General features: G+C 37.2%; 3 protein-coding genes across 3 annotated transcripts in view; 1 reads left to right on the top strand and 2 right to left on the bottom strand.

Annotated features, from left to right (window-relative positions):
- Window positions 1–13,033, bottom strand: part of LOC128093078 (uncharacterized) — a 51,243-nt gene extending 38,210 nt beyond the window's left edge. The window contains exons 1-2 of the mRNA XM_052708642.1: window positions 12,661–13,033; window positions 7,012–8,491 (exon numbers count right to left, since the gene is read on the bottom strand). Coding sequence (XP_052564602.1) covers window positions 7,012–8,301 — 1,290 coding nt within the window. The 5' untranslated portion in view covers window positions 8,302–8,491; window positions 12,661–13,033. The remainder of the gene's footprint in view (window positions 1–7,011; window positions 8,492–12,660) is intronic.
- LOC120425795 (uncharacterized) lies at window positions 13,033–13,790 on the top strand. The gene is made up of 2 exons (XM_039590403.2): window positions 13,033–13,330; window positions 13,404–13,790. Exons 1-2 carry the CDS (start codon window positions 13,229–13,231, stop codon window positions 13,788–13,790), a joined length of 489 nt encoding a protein of 162 aa, XP_039446337.1. The 5' UTR covers window positions 13,033–13,228.
- Window positions 13,791–19,379: 5,589 nt separating this feature from the next.
- On the bottom strand, window positions 19,380–20,225 carry LOC120425799 (chondroitin proteoglycan 2-like). Its single transcript, XM_039590410.2, has 2 exons — window positions 20,173–20,225; window positions 19,380–20,109 (listed from the first exon to the last, which is right to left on the bottom strand). The coding sequence occupies exons 1-2, from the start codon at window positions 20,180–20,182 to the stop codon at window positions 19,541–19,543; spliced, it is 579 nt and encodes a 192-aa protein (XP_039446344.1). The 5' UTR covers window positions 20,183–20,225; the 3' UTR covers window positions 19,380–19,540.
- Between the last annotated feature and the right edge of the window lie 1,556 nt (window positions 20,226–21,781).

Here is a 21,781-nt window from a genome sequence, read left to right as displayed (position 1 = left end):
CTAAAAAGTGACCCCGTTCGTTTGACAACAGTTAATGTCAAAACATCGGGGTTTGAGTGTAGTAGTTTTTGCAACAAGATTCAAAAAGAAGTTTTTTTTCAGCACAAGTCGTATATATTTATGCAATGAGGTTTACCTAGTTGGATCAATTAGTTTTGAAATTCCAAAAAACGCTTTTTAAATGAACTTTTATGTCAAACAATCATGTCAATATTCCATTCTGTTATTTTTGGGCAAAAAATGTTAGTAGTTTCACGACAAAGAAGTTGCAAGAAATGTTAAATGCAACCTGATTTTTTCGGCACTTGTCGTATTTATAAGGTTACCACGGACGAACGGACATGACACGAGGTTTCAAAAAGTGAAGCAGGTTTTCTTTTACTTCTTCTTGACGAAAACTTGCGCAAGCGAAATCGCTTATGTCAAAATCTTCGCGCCACGTGGTTTAAAACTTAAACAAAGCCAGCCGATGATGCTAACTCATGGGCATTTTTTTAAATGGTCGTATGAATTTATTTTGAAAATACCATTTCTATAAAAATTTCAGCAATTTTAGTATTCATGATAAATTACATAGAATCATAAAGACAAAATTAATGCCAAAAAACTGTTTCTAGCACCATACTAATGCTAAATGTTTTAACTAATTATTGAATAAGACATTTGAGAAATCATCGCGCGATGCTACTTCGACAACTCGAATGTAGATGGCGCAAGTGATAGTTTGCTTCAGAACAGGGGCGCCGACTAAACCAAAATGTTGGGGGGACACGGTTGTTTTTCGAAATCGATAGGTAAGAGTGGCGATTAGATGTTAAAGTTTCTTGTATATCACGAATTTTAATAATTTTATTACGATGTGATACGGATTTTTTTCATCCGGAATCCTTTTTTTTTAAATAGATAATTTATTAAAACGTGATTGAGAATGTTAATTGGGGGGAATTTTGCATATGTTTGGAAGGCGAATTCATTCTCATTGGTATATTCTTAGTTATTTTCTAGAAGTAACAGTCAATAATAAAAATAATCAGATATCTAGAAATTTAACAATACAAATATTCTAAAAATAAAAACAAAGGTAAAAAGCAAAAATTAAGAACTTCAGAAATTTAAGAATACAAATGACACATTCCGCCGTGACGTTGCAACGCTTTGACTTTTCTTTTTTCAGTATTTCGGCTGTAACTCAAAAATTACATTGAAAAGGTATAATGTTATTACAGATTCGGAAAGTACATTAAATTTCCTATAAGAAACAATGTTGAAACATTATTTTAAGCAAATATTCTATTTTTGACAGGGGGATATGTAGCGTGACGTTGCAACGCGTGACTTTTTCTCAATCCTGACCCAATTCATATTTCGCCATTAACTCTGCTCTGTTAAACGGCAAATTGGGAGTTCTTTTTCCATTTTTAGTGTAAAATTGGTCAACAAATCGAATGCAATCATTAGTTTTTCGAAAAAATTAAACCTCGATTTTTGAAGACCGCTTACATTTCGTGACGTTGCAACGATCTGTTTTTGAAAACAGGGTTTTTCGTTGCGTTGCAACGTCACGAAATTATAGTTTCAAAATAAATCATAGTTTTTGTTAGGCTGAACAACTGTAGGTTAAGATTTGATTATAAGACGTTAATAGACAGTACAAGGACATGTGAATTGATTGGCCTGCCCATGTTAGACCCCCCCCCCTCCCCCTCCCCATATTCTGCTTTCACAGTTGCAGTACGATTTACGAAGTTTTCCAAAAGGTTTTCAAAATATATTTTTTTGTATTATTCCATTATCACGAAGGAAACCCCCCCCCCCCCCACCCCTCTCCCGTCCTCTATCCATGTAACGGGACGTCCATGCATTACGTAACGGCGTAATATCAAGGCAGAGGGAGGAGGGTTCGAGGATTTATACAAAAAAAGTGTATCGGAAATGTATTTCCAGGGGGTGGAGGAGGTCTAAAAATATAAATGTTTTGTTACGTAATGCAAGAACGCTCCCTTAATATTTTAATGGTTTTGGGCAACTTACAAAACACGTGGAAGTTTGAGAAGGGAGGTGAGGAGCTTCAAGTTTTCAGGAGGGCTTATTTTGAATTTATAAATAAAGTGCCCATATCGTTTGTTCATGGCCCCTAAGGGGTGATCTGCAAACAACGTAACTTATTTTGTTGACTTTTGTGCTTTTCAAATTAAATTTGAGGAAATAATATAACTGTTTAACTGCGCAACATAACATTTTTAATTGTGAACAACAAAACGTTGCATACAACTTATTTAAGTAAGGGTTCGTCCAACAACAGAGAGACAAAAGTTTGAGAAAAAAACAATCGAATCACGTGATTTTTATTGTTTAATGAATTTCACTGTAATTTGACTTACATAAGGGTGTGGGATAAAAAAAAATCATTGCGTTGTATTAGAATGAACCCTCACGTAAATCAGTTTATCATAAAGGGGCCATCCAGTATCCACGTGATTACTTTTTTGAAAGTTGTAGAATTTTTCCCCCTTGTGAACATCGGTCTATTTTGATTTGTTCAACAAGTTTCATAAAATACTTTTTTTTCGAGTTGCATCAAACTTAAATGACGGAATTTGTGAATGACCCATGTACAATTCTTCTGTAAATATGCTCGGAAACATTATAAAACAAATATATAATATTTAGTACCCTTTTATCTTCAACAACCAACTATGCATACACCTTTTTGTGACCAATATGATTTAAAATTTCGTGACGTTGCAACGCAAACTTAAACCTGTTGTAACTTTGGATCTAGACAACCAATTAAGTCGCTCTAGATTGCATTTGAAAGCTCTTTCCAAGTACAAAGAGCATCCGAAATATCAAAATGATTGAATGTTTAGTTTTTTGTTGACATAAACAAATGTCCCTTTTTCGTGACGTTGCAACGCAATAAAATGGTAAACTTACACTAGTTTGAAAAAATACTTAACTTAAGATAAACTGCAAACCCATGACATTTCCGTTTAGTACAACTAAAAACCTACAAAATGCAATCAAAAGAATATTTTTTGGATTTTATTTCGCTGAAAACCAGGAGTTTTTAGAAAAATGTTTTAAAACGATGATTTTATCACGAATTGATGCATAACCTAACCAACTTGTACAAAATGATATTCAAATGATCAATTAATGAAAACCATGATTTTTGAAGCTTCAAGTAGTCTAGAATCGAGGAAAAATATCCAAATAGCTCATACACGCTTTTCAAAATTTCATCCTAAGGTGTACATTGCCGGAGAATGTGTCAAATACACATTTAAAAAACATCCATTTTCACATATGCAATTTAGGAAAAAAAAACAGATACACCAAATTCACTATTCCAAAATTAAATAATAATAATACATAGAAACCTCTTTTTACGCGGTGGCGTTACGCTTTTTATTTCGTAGATTTCTTTTAATTTCTCGACAATATTCTTGAAAGCTTCAAAAAGCGTTTTGTAAATCTGAACCTACAACCTACAAATTGCTTTTAAAAGATTGCAAAGATGTTGCGCCGTTCCAGAGAAATTTACAAATTAGAAAAACGTAACGCATCGCACAAAAAGAGGTTTCACTGTGGTATAAAAAAAATTCTAGGGTTTAAAAAAATCTAAATGTTAAGAAATCAAAGCAGAAATTTAGAAATAACAATAAAATTCAATGTTTAAAAAAATCAAAAATTTCAAAATTATAAAATTATGATACATCTATTAATTTTTTAAGAATTTAAGAATTTAAGAATTTAAGAATTTAAGAATTTAAGAATTTAAGAATTTAAGAATTTAAGAATTTAAGAATTTAAGAATTTAAGAATTTAAGAATTTAAGAATTTAAGAATTTAAGAATTTAAGAATTTAAGAATTTAAGAATTTAAGAATTTAAGAATTTAAGAATTTAAGAATTTAAGAATTTAAGAATTTAAGAATTTAAGAATTTAAGAATTTAAGAATTTAAGAATTTAAGAATTTAAGAATTTAAGAATTTAAGAATTTAAGAATTTAAGAATTTAAGAATTTAAGAATTTAAGAATTTAAGAATTTAAGAATTTAAGAATTTAAGAATTTAAGAATTTAAGAATTTAAGAATTTAAGAATTTAAGAATTTAAGAATTTAAGAATTTAAGAATTTAAGAATTTAAGAATTTAAGAATTTAAGAATTTAAGAATTTAAGAATTTAAGAATTTAAGAATTTAAGAATTTAAGAATTTAAGAATTTAAGAATTTAAGAATTTAAGAATTTAAGAATTTAAGAATTTAAGAATTTAAGAATTTAAGAATTTAAGAATTTAAGAATTTAAGAATTTAAGAATTTAAGAATTTAAGAATTTAAGAATTTAAGAATTTAAGAATTTAAGAATTTAAGAATTTAAGAATTTAAGAATTTAAGAATTTAAGAATTTAAGAATTTAAGAATTTAAGAATTTAAGAATTTAAGAATTTAAGAATTTAAGAATTTAAGAATTTAAGAATTTAAGAATTTAAGAATTTAAGAATTTAAGAATTTAAGAATTTAAGAATTTAAGAATTTAAGAATTTAAGAATTTAAGAATTTAAGAATTTAAGAATTTAAGAATTTAAGAATTTAAGAATTTAAGAATTTAAGAATTTAAGAATTTAAGAATTTAAGAATTTAAGAATTTAAGAATTTAAGAATTTAAGAATTTAAGAATTTAAGAATTTAAGAATTTAAGAATTTAAGAATTTAAGAATTTAAGAATTTAAGAATTTAAGAATTTAAGAATTTAAGAATTTAAGAATTTAAGAATTTAAGAATTTAAGAATTTAAGAATTTAAGAATTTAAGAATTTAAGAATTTAAGAATTTAAGAATTTAAGAATTTAAGAATTTAAGAATTTAAGAATTTAAGAATTTAAGAATTTAAGAATTTAAGAATTTAAGAATTTAAGAATTTAAGAATTTAAGAATTTAAGAATTTAAGAATTTAAGAATTTTAATTTTAGTATTATTTTCTACTCCCTGATTTTTTGGCATATTTTTTGAGGGTGCAGTTAAAATTTCTATAGCCTTTTTATTATTTTTTTTAAATCGATCATGAATTGCAGAAGGCGATGTACACTTGTGTTTTTTAAGATTATAATGTGGATTATATTTCAATTTGTCGGTTTCTCAGTAAAGCGGTGCTCTAGTTTTCAAAAAATTACTTTTTTTGAAACAATTGTATTTTTCGGCTAAAATCGGTATACAACGGTTAACGGTTGACAAATGTATTTGAAATCTTTTCAAATCCTTTCTAAAATTACCCAAAAAATAATTGAATTTATCAGCATTTTTTTAAATGTAAAGCAGTCAACAAATGACCATTTTGAAAAGTGCTTCAGTTTATATTCGCTAAATCCTGATCTACAATGGCAAATCGCAGAATGTTGCGTTTGAAAACTTGATGATTGTTTTCGCAAGAATTTGCGTAAGTTTGATTGTAGATAATGTGCTATGGAAAAAGTACATTGGGTTTGTTTTGGAACAACATGCACAGATAGAAATCTTATGAGCAAATCCGTAAAATTTATGTTGACAATATCTCTCAAATCATATACCGGTGCCTCTGTGCTCTTGTATTAAGCTTTCTGATTTTCCTAGAGAGCACAGTGGTATAGATAAAACGTTGTCGATTTAGAAAAAAATGCATCTAAATCCAAAAAATGGTAAACGATTTTGTTCAAAAACTTTCAGCGATTTCGAAAACAACAATTGTTTTTGAGCTATTTTGCCGATTCGCTTACAAGAATTCTATCCGTGTGTACAAACAATGTTCCATTTAAGTTTTAGATATTATTTTCAATTATTTCTGTATTTTTTTATATTTGAAATAAAAATATTTTTCTTCCAAAATTTCTGGGGGGGGGGGGGGCACAATGTATGGGCTGCCCCCCAGCCAAATTTTAGGGGGGGCAAAAAGTACCGTGCCCCCCCAGAGTCGGCGCCCCTGCTTCAGAAATTTGAAGAAAATTTGTTCCTGGTGTCATGTCCGTTCGTCCGTGAGTGTACGACTCCTACTACAGAAATTTCACCAGTTTTGCCTTCCTGTCTGGTGTAAGGCTATAATCCTGTTCTGAAAATGAGCTTTTAAAAAAGCATGAACAATGTCTCATTCCAGAGGGTCCCGGAGACCTTAAACTTCTTAGCATGGTGCTCCCAACGATTTATTGCTCCAACAAACAGAACCGTGAATGGTTGATCCCCACGTTTCCTCCCCTGCAGATTCAGAACTGTACAGTTGTTTGAACATAAATGCTCAAACTCAATCTTATTCAACGAATCATCTTTGCGGTTAACTTTACGTAGTTGGCCTGGCCTTTTAGAAAAGAAGTATATTGGAAGTAATCGCAAAAATGATGGATGTGCTAGGGTTAGATAAAATTTTCATTGTTTTTAAGCAAACAAGTTGAGGTTTTTTATCGACAAATCTCAAGAATAAAATTCCATGGCAGTTTGGAAAACAAATGCAATCTGTATACTTGGGATTAAGAATTTATTTTTGAATGGGGCATCGAGTTGGTGTCATTCTTACGTAAATTTTAATTTTATTTGGTGAGACTTTTTTTCTCAAAACAGTATTTGTCAACACCGAAAACATTGTTTAAAACGATAAATCGAACAGGAAATCCCTTTTCAAGCTACAGATTCTAACATATTAAAATAAGGTGATCTTGATTAGACATCTCGATTGCAAAAAGAAAAATAAGAAATACCATAATTTAAGTTTTGTTTATCAAATAAACAATCTGCTTTAACAGTCTGAGTCAATCTGAATGTGACTCAATTTTCAGCCAACTCGATATCATGACATTCAACCAGAGTAACAACGAATCCAATAAACATTGCATTCCAAATCCCTAATCGAAATTCCAACCTTTATCGGTGTCGTTCTGATATCAGCTAATCCAGCTTTTACTGTGTGCAAAGGGATTTCAAAAACATACTGCTACAGACTGCTTGGTCTTCGTGACTCAACTTGTGAAGTGGATTTTGAACTCACCTGTTTATCCAGAATCCTGTCCCTCGCACTTCCCTCCACAGCATCACTCCACGACCTTGCCCTTCTCAAGCTCTGACTTCGGCTCACATAACCCACACTAACACTGCGCCTCTTATCCCCGCCAAATCCTTCACCACTAACTCTACCGTGCAATCCCTCCCCATCCACCATCCCACTATCACACACATCCCCTCCTCCGCTACCACTCATCAGCAATCCTTCCGCCGACTTGGCATGGCCCAGTCCGCCACCATCCGGTGAATCCACCGTCAGCTGATCCAAACTGTCCAGGTAGAGCGCATCGACGTCCCGCTCGATGTGTGCACTCCAGCGAAACGATTTACGGTTCAGCTTGCTCAACTGTCGCAGCTTTTCGCCGTCCAAACTGTTCCGGTACAGGTTCTTGTCCTGATCCAGGTTGTTTTCGAACTCGAAGCTACGCCGAACGAGGGTCTTTCGACGGAGGTCTTGATCGGTTTTTTGGCGACGTTTGATAACTGGAGCGTTGGTGGTTTCTAGGGGTTGATCTACGGGTCGTTTTGGGGCCAGGTCGAACTGACTGGAGCTAAGGCGACGTTCCAGGCTGGCTTCGTACTGGTTGAACTGGTCGTAGTCGACGAAGCTGAGATCGTCGTAGCTGACCATGAAGTCCTCCTGGCGGAGGTTTTGAAGGGAGGTGTTCCACTTTGCGGGAGGTTTTAGCTTCTTGTCCGAGCGGAAGCTGATCTTGCGACGGAACGAGGCTAGAATGCTGTTGGAGCGTTCCAGCTTTGGAGGTTCAATTTTTGCTGGGACGGATTGTCGGTTTGCTGGAGCAGCGGCGATTTCTTCACTACCTTCACCGTGTTCCAGGATAGCATCTTCGTGTAGCTTCGCCAGGTTGGACTCGTTCTGGCTTCTTCGGTAGCTCTTCTTCAGTTGGATCGATGACAGACTCAAACTTCTCGTGAACTGGTACGGCTTAGCCGGTTCTTCCCCAGACAAACTCTCACGACTTCCGCTAAGCTTGTTGTAGATTTTGGAAATCTTCCGAGTCAGAAAGAAACTATTGGCGCGTTCCATCTTCACCGGCGGTTCCGGCACAGGTTCTTCAATCTTCCTTGCTTCAACCACCTTCGGTGGTTCACTACCCCGCCCGGTATCGACTTTGGCCGTGACGTCCTTAAACTTTCCACCACTTTTCCCATTGCGTTGGGACTTCTTCTCACTAGTTTGATCACTTGGACGCGGTGCTTCCTTTCCGCTCACTTTCGAAGCTTTCCGCTGACTTTTACCTCGCGAACGGTTCATGGTTTTCCCCCCTAAATTTTCAAGATCACAGAAAACTTTTCCAGCACTCCACAAAACAACTTTGCCCAAGCTTCCACGTAAGAATTCTTCGTACACAAGCCGTGGCGACGGCAAGCAATTCAGACTCGACAGAAAAACTTTTCCTTATCATTCAGGTGCCATACCGAAGTACATCGCACGTTAGCTGGAGCTGGGACAACGGGAAGAAAACGCTACTTTAGCTGGCCGGTCGTATGGAGGCAACAGTTTGACCAAGACATGTCATTCGAACAGCTTGTGGAGGTGCGATAGCGGCTTAGCGGTATACAACAACAGTTCTTCGCCCAGTCAGTGGGCAGAGGGTAGCTTTGCTTGCATTTTTTGCTGACCAGACCAGGCCAGTCAGTCAGCGGGTAACACTTCGGCTAGTTCACAGCTGTACAGCAGGTTCTCCAGCAGAGGGAGGGGGGCTGATGGATCGTTCCGGTAAGGGACGCTCGCGTAGATATTACACACATCAACCGTACGTTAATGGGCAATTCTCTGGCAAATTACACAGTTAACAAAAAAATATAGTAATAAAACATTTGGGTTAAAGTTTCATCTTGTTCTGTAAAATCGTGAGATTTAGTTTCAAGAATTTAGGTTTTAAATAATTCTGCTGAAATTGGATTTAAATAACAAACAAAAATCAATTTTCCGATTTCCTGGAGACATTCCCCCTCGCTGTGGGAGTAAACACATGCGTACGGTTTGTTTTCCCCATTAATTGTTGTTTCATTTGCTCGAGCCGCTCTCCGTACCGTATCACACCATGGCCGTCGTCAACGTCGTGGCCAAATGTTTGTCCAAACATCCAGCAGCAGCAAGTGAAGAGCGTTATCGCGGGCGCGCGGAATGCCCGGAGAAGTGTTGAACAGGTACCACGAAATGATAAAAAAAAGTGTGCTTTTAAGTTCGCCACCGACTAACTGGTTGGTTGCTGAAGCAGCGATGGTGGTGGTCTGTGCAATGGTTCTCGAAATAAACGAATGGAAACGGTTTATGGCAGGGCATTTTGATGGGCTATTAATTTGGAATAATTTGTGTTGGACTTTCATGGCAGATGGTTCAAAACAAATTTCAGTTTATGCAAATTTTAGAAAGTTATTTGTAACAAAGAGAACTTAAAACAACTATTTTTTAACTTATTGCCTTTCCACCTTACTGAAGAAGGGCTATAAACTTACTCAAAATATTAACTTTTTAATTAGAGTTCCAAGATCCAGATTTTTCTATAAACTCAGAATTAAATTCTCAGCATGTCTGAGCAATGCCTGGTTGGTTGTAGAAAGGGTGGTTTTTGAAAGAAACCCCTTCATATAAATTGGGTAATTCTCCGCCAACTCTCACGAAATCGGTTGTCCCGACCCCTCTTCAATTTGCGTGAAACTTTGTCCTACGGGATAATTTTTGTCCCTGATCACGAATCCGAGCTCATTTGTTATATCTCGTGACGGAGGAGCCTTAAATTTTTGAACATTTGAAAAAAGTGAAATGTTGATGAGATGGAAATTGTCAAAGGGACTTTTATGTAAAATTGAACACTCGACAAAACAAAAAAAAAAAAACGCACAAAAAGTCACATCTTCAAAAAAATGTTTTTCGTAGAATCGTGATTACTCGTGATAGTTAGAAGCAAACTCCTTATGTTAACATAACATTTTTTTAATTGTCTGCTCTTCAACTTTATAGAACATTGTTACACTCTGAAAAATAGCCCAACAAAGTTTAAAAAAAACAAGGAATTTTAAAAATGAAAATTTTTGTTCTCAATGAAAAATTTACCTGTATGGGTTATTGCTAATTCGAAAAGTTCATTAAATTTCACAAAAAATGACACGACCCTAATTTTTTTACAGTCAAGTAACGAAAAATGACAGAATTTTTCAAATTATGTTTGTATTTTTTCGTCAGAAAAAAGGTTTTCCGGAATTTCTGAGTTCATTGAATCGGGCTCAAATTTTACAAAAATTTCCCTTTGTCATAAAATTCCCAATTCATCACAGTTTCAGGCTACACATTATTGAAAACACCTCTTTTCGCATGTTCAAAGATACCGCACTTCCGTTGTGAGCTATCGTAAAATGGATGTTTCAATCGTGATCAAGGACAAAAATTACTCCTTTAAACAAAGTTCCATGCAATCCTATGATGGTTATGGGCAACTTTTTTCGATTTCGTGTGAGTTGGCAGGGACTAAAATCCATGTTTTTTGATTTCTTTAAAATGTTTTAGGGGCCAAAAAACCAAATCATTTCTGAAACGTCTGGTTGCTGAAATACAGAAAATAAAAAAAAAGAAAAAAGAAACCGTTTTCCAGTTAGAACAGAATTGTTTTATTTTGTGGTTTTTACCTGTACCAAGCTTAACCTTACGCAGTAAAAATTTGTGTTCATGTGAAAGCTGTTATTTTGGATGATTATGATGTAATTTTACCTCAACTTAGACGGAAAAAAGTGACATTACAAAAGAAAAGTGGTTAAATTACACCTTTTCAGAGGTTAAATTACACATTTTTCCTTCCCAGATGTAATAATACCATGATTTTTTTACTGTGCATCTGAAAATATTTTTTTTTTCGAATAGATCAGATTTTTTTTTAATAAATTTGCTTCACCCCAAAAAATAATGCATAATTTGAAATTTTTTGAATCGTTATAATTTGTATACCATCCTTTCCCGTCTATATACACTACAACAAATTTAATTAACGTAATGGACAAAAAAAATGTAATCAAACATTGAACACATTTATAAATCATGTAAAATAGTTCAAGTTTAAAGTTTATTGTGAGGCTAAAGTGTGCAATTTATGAATGTAAAATGTGGAAAAAAAACATATATTTTATGTCTTACTCTTTTTATTGATATTTTGTTGATGTAAAATTCAATACTTGTTAAAGGGTCAAAAAGCAATCGTGTAATATTTCAAATCTGATGTAACTTAACGATAAATATGACCCTACAGTAGTAAAAAAAGTTAATCTTTCCCAGTTCCCGAGGGGAACACCCGTGAAGAGTAACGGGGCCAACATTTACAAAGCGGATTCAGTGGCAGTTTTACTCTCAACTTAATGTTAACATGTTAAGGTTAATGTTAACATTCCATAGGTCGCCTCCCTAAGGTGTCGTGATAAGGTCCAGTTGTGACGATGCACTACTTTCCCTTTACTAAGCAATCGATTCCAGAAGGGAAAAGATCACCAGTTGTGTTGGTCCGAGCCGGGATTTGAACCTCGCTACACAGCTAAAAAAGTAGTAATCCAGCTGCGTGTAAATGGCCTGGGTGTAAAATAAATATTGCATTATTTTATGCAATCTTATGTAATTTTACACCCTGAAATATGTAGCCCGTCAGTATGGGAAACCTACTTGACCGAAATGTCAAGCTCATATATGCGTTTATTCTTACAGCGTTTCTTCGGTCTGATGGCCGAGTGGGCTAAGGCGCCAGTCCTTACTGTTGGTGCTGGGTTTGATTCCCGTCGGTTGCAACATTTTTTTTTGTTTTTGTAAAAATTGTACATGCAGTGTGTAAGATTAAGTGTTTATTTTGACGAAGGTGATGTGCATGCTTTTGCATGCGATTTTACCATCGGATTTTTTGCTGTGTACAGTAGGGTGGCCAGGAAAAATTATCCCCTGCTTCACAAGCGGAAAAGGGGGTTTTGGGTTATTTTGAGCGAAATCGGATTAACCCATTGATACTCGAGTCTAATTTTGGTGAAAAAAATATTTTTCATGCAAAAATGACATTTTTAAATCGATAATAACTTTTCAGAATCGAGTTGTATAACTTTGTAGAACATTAAATTAGCAATAAGATTCTCATTTTTGAGAATATTTGAATGAAAGAACCACGCTCTGCAGACAAACCCGTAAGAAAATTTGGCTTTTCATACATTTTTCTATTTTTTTTTCATACAAACTTCACCCTTGAGTAACTAAGGGTAAAAGTTGACCGATTTTTCTCATATTTGATACAGAGTGGGTTTTCTTTACCATTTGGCCATAGCTAAGACGGTTATTGTCATTTACATTGCCGTTTGCACTTCATATTTGAAGAAAACGGATCTCCAAAGAGGTGTCCAAATTATCCCCAACTTATGAAAAATAACATTAAAAAATACCATCTTTGACATGAGTTCACAATGAATTCGCAAAAATCGAAAAACTATTAACTATTTCAGATTTTGTTTTGTCGAGAACCATTAACACTTCCACCGTCTCCTTGCTATCAGCACGTATTCTCCGCGATAAAGTAACACCTTCACGTCGCGTTGCTGTTACCCTCGCTCAGAACAATTATTTTCCATTCATCACTGTATCGTTCAGCACCTTGACGAACACCACCGTCTGATACACGGTACGCCGTTCTTCTTCAACTTATCAGCTCACTATCAACCGGCCAGGTAACACTCCCAACAACTTAAAGCTCTCGAAGAATCTCACCAAAATCATACTATATTGCTCGCGTAGGGTGCAGGTACCTTTCAAGTGCGGGGTGCGTTTATCAAGCTACCACCGTTATCACACACATAACAACAACACCCCAAACGGTTGATAAAGAATCGAAGTCACCAAACCCCGCACACCCTCACGTAACGCCCGGCGCAACTAAAGGGTCGTCAAGCCCCGACGATGACGACGAACTTCACTGCGCTGCATCTCGTGACGCTGCTGAATCACAAACCGGCTCGCGGAGTAGCGGCAGAAACCGCAATCTCTCACACCTTCACAGCGTAGAAGAGTACGCGATCTGTTCCAAAAACAGAAGCTCGCAGCTCTACGCACCACTTGGAGACTCGCAGTACATCAGCTGACGCCACGCGACCTGCAGTACTTTCAGTTTCGCACGCTAGAGGAACTACCGCTTGTTGTTCACCGGTACTGGTACGGATTGTTGATGCCGTACACGCCGATGACACGCCCACCGACGACCAAGTCTGGCAAGTCGCCACTGAACGTGAGCCAAACTCGCGTGGCCAAAACTTGTGGAGAAGCAACGGTAAAACGGCAAATCGCTTGCATTTCGGCGAATAATTGCGTGAAGAAGAAGTTGTACAAAACCTGCTCACTAGGTCACTGGAGCTGACGGCGGTTCTGGGTGGGAATGCAACGTAAGAGGAGGTCAGAGCACTGCACAAACGCATCGTGGTCGAGCACTCTACACCATCAACCCTCCGGGAATCGATCCCAAAACTTCACCGCAAGCAACGCAGCATCCACACTCACCGGACCACTTCGTCACGGCAGGTTTTTGCAGTACGAGCACCTCCCAAAAAAAAAGCTCAACGGTGAGACATCTACACAGAGAACTGCGAGAACTTGGAGAGGAATCAAAATCAACAAATATGGATAAACAGACACCAAAAATAAAAACCGAGTCTCTTTTTATGAGCCTAGTAGGGCTCAAACCCCGCGTGCCAAGTCGCGGCAGTTATTCAGCGAAGTTACGGTCGCGATGATGCAATCCCGCGTGAACACCGCGCAGTGGTGATGATGACGATGATCGTAAACTGACACGGTCGTTGGAAGTTACTGGGGAGGGAATGAAGGTGGAAGACACTTTTTTGTTGTCATTAGCGCCCATGTGCGATGATCGCTGCTGGTTGCGGCCACTTGGTCAGAACTCAGATGGAAATAAAAACTGTATTTGTACGCCGTTGTTGGGCTCAGATTTGTTTGTCAATAAATTAAAGCAGAAGTGCATATCGTAGCAAGGAGGGCTAATTGGTTTCGAATGTTTTTAAAAATAACCGGACTTCAGGAAGTTTTTTTATTTGATATGATTTGATGCTTTAACTAACAGGGCCACAAGGATGATCTATGTAGCGGTTGCCTAGAATTACAGTTGCTAAAGGGAGCATCTTTAAATTACTGCCGTATGAAGGGCCAAAAAAGCAAAATAATTCTCTTTAAAGACCCCCGGGTCTTTTGTGGTCTCTGTTGCAAGTTTCTGCTCATTTCTAGGCGTCCGAAGGTTGTGTGTGATGAGTCACCCAAAACCTCTTTTACGCAAATGGACCGACGTTTTACTTCCCCATCCGATAGAAGGCCAGGAGGATAAGGCGGGAATCGAACCCGCGCCCCATAGCTGCTTAGGGATCGGCAGCCGAAGCCGCTAACCACCGCGCCACGGCCCTCCCTTTTTTATAAGAAAATCAATAAAAATGAATTATCATTAGTATCACATATCACGAGTATCACGAATATATGAAAAAGATAGAAGTGTTTAATTTAAAGCGCCTGAAAATTTTAGTGAGTCAAGTTTTAACCTAAAGTTAGCATGGAATTTTAATATGGGGAATTTTTACTTTTAACATCTTCTTAGAGAAAGTTTCCCAAAATCCTATCAAATTTTCTTTAGTCAGATCCGGGGAATAACTTTGTAGAACATCCAAAAGCGCTAAGAATTGATCCTGAAAAGATGTTTTGAAGTTTTTCGGAAATATTTTTTTTTTGCAAAATTAAAAAAAATGCTCATAAAATTAACCTGTATCTTTCCAAGATCATTTTTTAGCGCATTGCGATGTAATAAACCAAACAATAAAAAAATAAGGTGAAAATTTTATTGGGTTAAGAAACACTTTCTAGAAAAATACCAATTTTAAGCATTCTAGGCAAAGCAATACTGTTGATATTTTTAACCATAAAGAAATGTTCAGCAAAAATATACCAAAAGCAGTTGCTGACTAACGATATTTTAAGCTTTAGATCAGTGGAAATGCATTTTAAAGCTGATATCGATATTTTTTCAAAAATCACCTTTTTCCAAAAAAAAATCCCTGAAACCTGATTTTGCACCATCATGCACTATGGATCAAATCAGAGCAATGCTCTACGAAGTCGGTCTTTTTTTTATTTGAATTTTTGAATTTTTTAATCAGACTGAAACTTTTTTGGTGTCTTCGGTATGCCCAAAGGGGCCATTCTGCATCATTAGTTTGTCCATAAAATTTTCCATACAACTTTGGCAGCTGCCCATACAAAAATGATATATGAAAATTCGAACATATGTATCTTTTGAAGGCACTTTCGATCGATTTGGTGTCTTCGGTAAAGTTGTAGGCATGGATAAGGACTACACTGAAAAAATGATGCAAGGTGCAAAAAAACACATTTTTTCTAATATGTTTTATAGGATATCAAATGCCAACTTTTCAGAAATTTCCAGAATCTTTGACCGAGTTGTGAATGTTTAAATCAATTCTATTTTTTTTTTTTTTGCAAAAAATTTCATTTTTTTTATTTTCAACTTCATTTTTCGATGTAAAATCAAATAAGCAATCCAAAAGCACTTGAGTAAAATTTCAATTTATAGCCATTTTTAGGTAACTTTTTTGAAAAAAGTCGCAGTTGTTCATTTTTTGAAATAAGTGCCCATGATTGCCCAATTTAAAAAAAAAATTGAGACTGGCTTAGAAAATTCTCTATATTTTGCTTTTTTGATACAGTGAAACCTCTTTTTACACGGTGGCGTTACGCTTTTTCATTTCTTCGATTTCTCTTGAACGACGAAATATTTTTGCAATCTTTTAAAAACAGTTTGTTCAGATCTACAAAACGCTTTTTGAAGCAAAAATATTGTATGTTTTAAGAGAAATCGACGAAGTTAAAAGCGTAACGCCATCGCGTAAAAAGAGGTTTCCCTGTACGACCCTTACTTGCTGAGATCGCTAAATTAACACTTAAAAAGTAAAAAAAAACTCTATCATTTTCCGTTATACAGCTGTAAAAAAAATTTAAGCACTTAGACACATCAGAATAGAATGTATTAGAAGCGTTTCTTTAATTTTTTTGATGAAATAATGAAATAATTATCGTCAACTTTACATAAGACACCAAATTGATCAGAAAATTTCATCTATTTACCTAAGCATTTCATATGAATAGCCAGCAAAATTGATTTTTTTTTTCACATAGGAAATAAATAGACAAAGGTTCATATAAATTTAAAAAAAAATACAAATTAAAAAAAGAAGAAATAATTTGCGAAAATCACGAAAACTACTCAACTAACGTTCATTTTGATATTTCAAAGCCTCTTTATCTTTGGAACAGCAAATCTGAACTGCGCATGTCCAGCCAAAAGGAATACCTTCTTCAAGGTAGATGCTCGTACAACTTTTTAAGTTCGCGCCAACAATTTTCTTCTTTGTACAGAATGATAGATCTTGCAGGTACACCGAAACTTCGATGGTTTGACCCCAAATGCAGTTTGGTTCAAAATCGTGTGCTCTTTCCGAAAAGCCTACAACATCCAGTACTTTGTTCTAGAAATCAGGAGGAAATCCAGTTTTTTTTCGCAAAAACTTATGTAGCCTTATGTGTGGGACAAACTTCAAATGCGTTTTTCTCAGCTTGCTGTTTTTGCATATGGGACATTTATGCGAAAATGGGCAGTGCACCAAACCGGATGAAATTAAAAAAAGACTTAAAGGACCTGAAGACAAAACCAAAAACATAGATCCGACAAAATCATTTGAGACAGTTCCGAAAAAAGTGAGTGAGAAACAAAATTCTACGTCAATCAACACGACATTTGCTCGGAATTTGATTCTGAGCCGATATGTATACGTGAATACCTTGGAGGCTTATTTAAAAAGTTCAAATTTTTAGTGATTTGATTTATTTTCCTAAAATTGGTTTTAGAACGATTTGAATGTTGCAAAAATATAAAAAAATTAAGATGCGATCGGAGCATTATTGCGAACTGAGATTTTCAGTTTTTAAATCAAAAGTGAAGATGATTTATGTAGGTATACTAGTGGATGGTCTCATTTTAGTTTGTGCATCGTTGGTTTGACAAGTCTAACTAAAAAGTAACAAACTGTCACTTTTTACACAGGACTCACACCTACTATCAAACCAAACGTTTGACAGAAAGTATAAGTTCTGTGTTAAAATGGGTGTCAAACTACAAAGTGACCCCTTGTTGTTTGACAACAATTGGGGTTGAAAGCGATGAAAATGCATATGGGACATTTATGCGATCATGGGCAGTGCAGTACTTTAAGAGTTATGTTTGAAAAACTGTTTTGGTGGGTAATTATTTACATAATTTGAAAGCTGTCGGAACTTTCCGCTTAGCGCACGCACACAAACACTTCAGTGCTTTCAAATGGTTCATTAAATTTATCATAGATGGCACCACTCAGATGTATAGAGCTTTATGACGTTTCTCGTACGCACACTAGCGCACCATTTGATTTTGCTGGTCGGACAAAATTTAACCTCAATCTTGTTCGTGTATGTATACGGAATACATGCGCACGTATATACCTCTATAGTGTCTTTTAGAGAACCTGAGAGAGTATAAACTATGGAGGGCTTATCCCAGCATTAGTGAGACCCCCCTCTTTGCCTCAGGGTAGGCATGTTAATCCGGAATCGGAAAGGGAAACACTCGATTGAACCTACGGACAAAACAAACCCACTTTATTCCGGTTACAAGCATTTATTGGCAGCCAAGCTACCTATAGGGTACCTGTAGGGATTATGGGTTGCAGGATTGAATATGTATTAAATTATTAAATGAGTATTTATTATAAGATTGATATAATTCATAAATAAGTGTTTAGAGCGCAACAAAAAGTGCGCACCTTCATGAATATTGCCTTGTAAGCTGATTGCGCATTGAGTGCGAGAGCGCGCTAGCAAGCTGCGAGAGAGAACAACGAGCGAGAAAACAACGAGATGCGCGCGGCTGGCGAAAGAGAGAATGAAGATTGTCAAATCAGTTTTGTGGTTAATTTGCGTGGAATAAGACGTGTTGTTTGTTAATTGCAAACTATCTGTGTTTTTATTATAAAAGAAAGTCCCCGATCACGACAGTACCGTTCCTCGTTCTCCCACTTTCTTAAAAGCTACTCCTACCTCACACGTCCTTCTTCCTTCTTCTTCGGGCCCTTTCCGGAACTGCTGCTTCCGCTTTCTCTCCACTCTCAGCTCGCGTTCCTGGAACAACCGCTACACGCCTCCACCGACCTCCGGGACTCGGTCAACCTGGGCGGGACACGTCTTCCTCTCTCGTTGTGCGACCACTATGGGCGGTCAACTGCTGCTCTCGTACTCGACCCTCTTTTGCGCCACCTGCCTCGACGCTCCCAAGTATGTTGACGGACTCTGGGACTACGGCGGACGAATCCACCGGTCTGCCTGGTTTCCGGCGTCGGTTGGTGTAACGGCTGGCGAGGCTGGCGTCTTATCTCGCGACGGTTGGTCAGAAGACCAAAATGGCGGCGTCACGAGGGCGGTTCCCACACCGGAACGGATGCGTCTGCGCCGGCCTGTACGCGAAGCGTACGAACACCGAGGGGTTCTGTGGGCACAATGGGGACGGAAATTAGCGATGGCGGAGGGAGGTTGGACGGCGATAGATTGGGGAAAAGCAACGGTAAATACCTGGATGTCCACAAATCAACGCAGGCTCCTCCTGCTTGCGTCCGGATCTCCAGATCGTAGGACGGCTTTTCTACGGGATGGCGTCTACCGTGCGCTCCTGGCGGTGACTAGCGCAACTAGCGGTGCAGCGTTGGTAGCGTCCTTAGGGGCTGGACAGCTACGCTAGTAGGTCGTTCTGCCCGCAAGCCTGCTCAAGTGCTCCCTCCGTAACGTGCCGCGAAACAAACGATCGCACTAATCTTGGGATGCAAATACCATAGGTTACAAGAGAAGAAGCGAGCTCCTTCGTTTAGAAGCACATGAGCATGAAGGAGACGGGAGAGCGAATTTCTCTAAAGTAAGTGTAAGCCAAAGCTTTCGTAGTGGGTGGTTGCAGGGCTTTTAGTTACGTTTTTATTGAGAGTTTGATAAAGAATTAGGTAAATTCATCGCTATTGCATAGAAGTTGAATATTTCATGCAATTAGTACAAGGAGTGGCTAGCACTATTTGTCCATATAAACCAAAATTGTACAGTTTATGGAGATGCTTATTTATGAACAGAGAATGATCACACAAATGATTGGTCGATTTATACAACAGAAAAAAAGTAATTCTGGACAAATGAGTCGTGAAGTTTTTTCTAAGGCAATACAAGAGACAAACAAGAGATGCATTTTCCGATTAGAAATTTATTTTAATCTTAGCTTAATAAGGTAAATACATTTAATTTGGTTAAAGATAATACTTTTGTTTATTACAAATATGCATCCAGCTTTCAGTACAACGAAGTCAATTTGTAGCCATGCACAAATCGTATTCAATCACGATTTTTACACGACTGGGCACTCTCCAACAATGCAATCCAATACGGTGGCGTCGAAGATGAGTCCAGTATCGCAGGCAAAGGCAATCGGTTCCCCAGCTTTATCGCAGATGTAGTAATTTGCACTGCACACATCATCACCGTAGATTTTCGGATCGGTCGTAATGGTGGCGCACTTGTTCTCGATGCACCCGGCATCTGCAGCCAACACGCAGTTCTGCTTGGCCTCGCTGAAGGCCAGTCCAGCAGCGCACGTCTTCGGGTAGGCCGTTCCGTCAATGCACAACGAGTACTCGGCACAGACTCCGGCCACAGGCTGCTTGACGATTCCGGTTTCCGGGCACGTGCTCGGAGCGGGGCAGACGTACGTGGCGCTGCACTTCACCAGGGTAGGATCGAAGAAGTAATTGATCGGACAGGCCATGTCGTACGGGAGTCCCTTGAAGCAGCTGACGTACATGGTGCAATCGGTCGCGTTGGGCAGAAAGCCATCCGTTGTTTCCAGTCCGGCATCGATGCAGACGTTGGCGGCGCACGTGCCGAACAGAACGCCGAGAAGGCCAATGATCACGAGCTCTGTGGAGGATCCAAGAACGGAAGTTAAGTTATGATAAGTCCAACACATTGTCCGTTACTTACTTTGAGACATTTTAAAACGTCTTTTGCGTCTTTGATGAGGAGAATACTATTGCGACACAAGTAAGATTATCCTGCTTTTTATACCGAGTAGCGACACCCAGATGAAAAAGGGTAATCTTATCTCGTTGTTTTAGTGTCTGGGCAATTGGAGTGCTAATCTTCCGCATGACGCGTGAATTCCGAAAAAAAAGAATGTTAGCACTCTTGCTCTTGACATTTCGTGGAAAGTATCACGAGATTATAAAAATTCCAAGTACAAAAACATCTTAAACACTCCCCCAGACAGGTAATAAAGTGCTGCAGTGATTTCGTGAAATATTCTGTTTTGTAAACAATCCCTTTATTTGTTCAAAGAACACGTTGATGTTGTTAATTTCACTTTTGTATGGACATACCTCAAACTTTTCGAGAGACTTGTTAGGAGCAGCAATGATTCAAAATTGCCTATTTGGACATAAGGAATTGATAAACATAAATTCTTGCAAATTCAAACGTATTTAATAAAAAAAAAAGTTGCTTAATCCACCCTAAGGTGTTTGGTACCTTCCTCACATTTAAAAGGGTAATTCTATCAAAAATAGACACAAAAGGACGGACCTTTCAGTGTTTTATCAATTTGACTCATTATTCATACTCTTGAACTCGTTGGAAAGGTCTTTTGATTACCTATCCAACGACAGGTCGCATGATAGATTGGCAACGTTTCCATCGAAATATCTGAGATCCGGCCTCCGTATAGTGCATAAATAACACTTAATGCTTATAACTTTCGATAGGGTGTCAGATCCTCAATCTTTTGATCTCGTCGGAATGGTCTTTTCGATACCTTTCCAACAGTTTTTTTATTCTTACAAAACCCACTCTTTTTACAATCTTCCGGACTTTTGTTAAATTTTGTTTTTAGCATAACGTTTGAAGAACTTAACTAAACTTTATAATTTTCAGTAGCGACTTATGGGACTCCAAGACGGATCGAATGAGACCAAAACAGACGAAATTGGTTGAGCCAGTGCCGTGATTACCCAGTGCAATTTTTTTGATCAACATCCCACCCAACACACAGACATTTGCTCAGAATTTGATTCTGAGTCGATAGGTATACGTGAAGGTGGGTCAAGGATGTCAAATTGAGAAGTATTATTTTCGAGTGATTTTATAGCCTTTCCTTAGTAAGGTGAGGAAGGCAAAAACAGTTTGAAAAGTGCGAAAGCAAGAAAACTGCACGAGTGTCAAAATTTTAAAAACATTTTTTTAATCCTCGTAGTTGGAAGGTTTTCCCTGATCATTTTTCCCGGAAACTATACAAAGCGTGTCTGCCATAGCGTTTACAATTACAGCAATTAGAGCAGATAAGTCATACTGGATGACGCATAGGTCAGACCATCATAGCTCCGTAAATTTTAATGTTTCCGCTATGATCCCATATGAGTAATTGACGGGAAGTCTAGAATTTAGACATAATAAAACACAGACATTTGTACACACTTTATGAAAATCTTAATGATGACATCGTTCACTCTTAATTACACATCTTGGAATAAATTACCTACAGAGTAAATCTTATAATAAAAAAAAAATCCTTCTACACGATCAAGCTCGAGCAGCGAGC

Source organism: Culex pipiens, chromosome 2, assembly GCF_016801865.2.
Source record: "Culex pipiens pallens isolate TS chromosome 2, TS_CPP_V2, whole genome shotgun sequence".
Classification (NCBI taxonomy): Eukaryota; Metazoa; Arthropoda; class Insecta; order Diptera; family Culicidae; genus Culex; species Culex pipiens.
The sequence above is the reverse complement of the archived record's forward strand: the minus strand, read 5'-3'. Positions and strand labels throughout refer to the sequence as shown.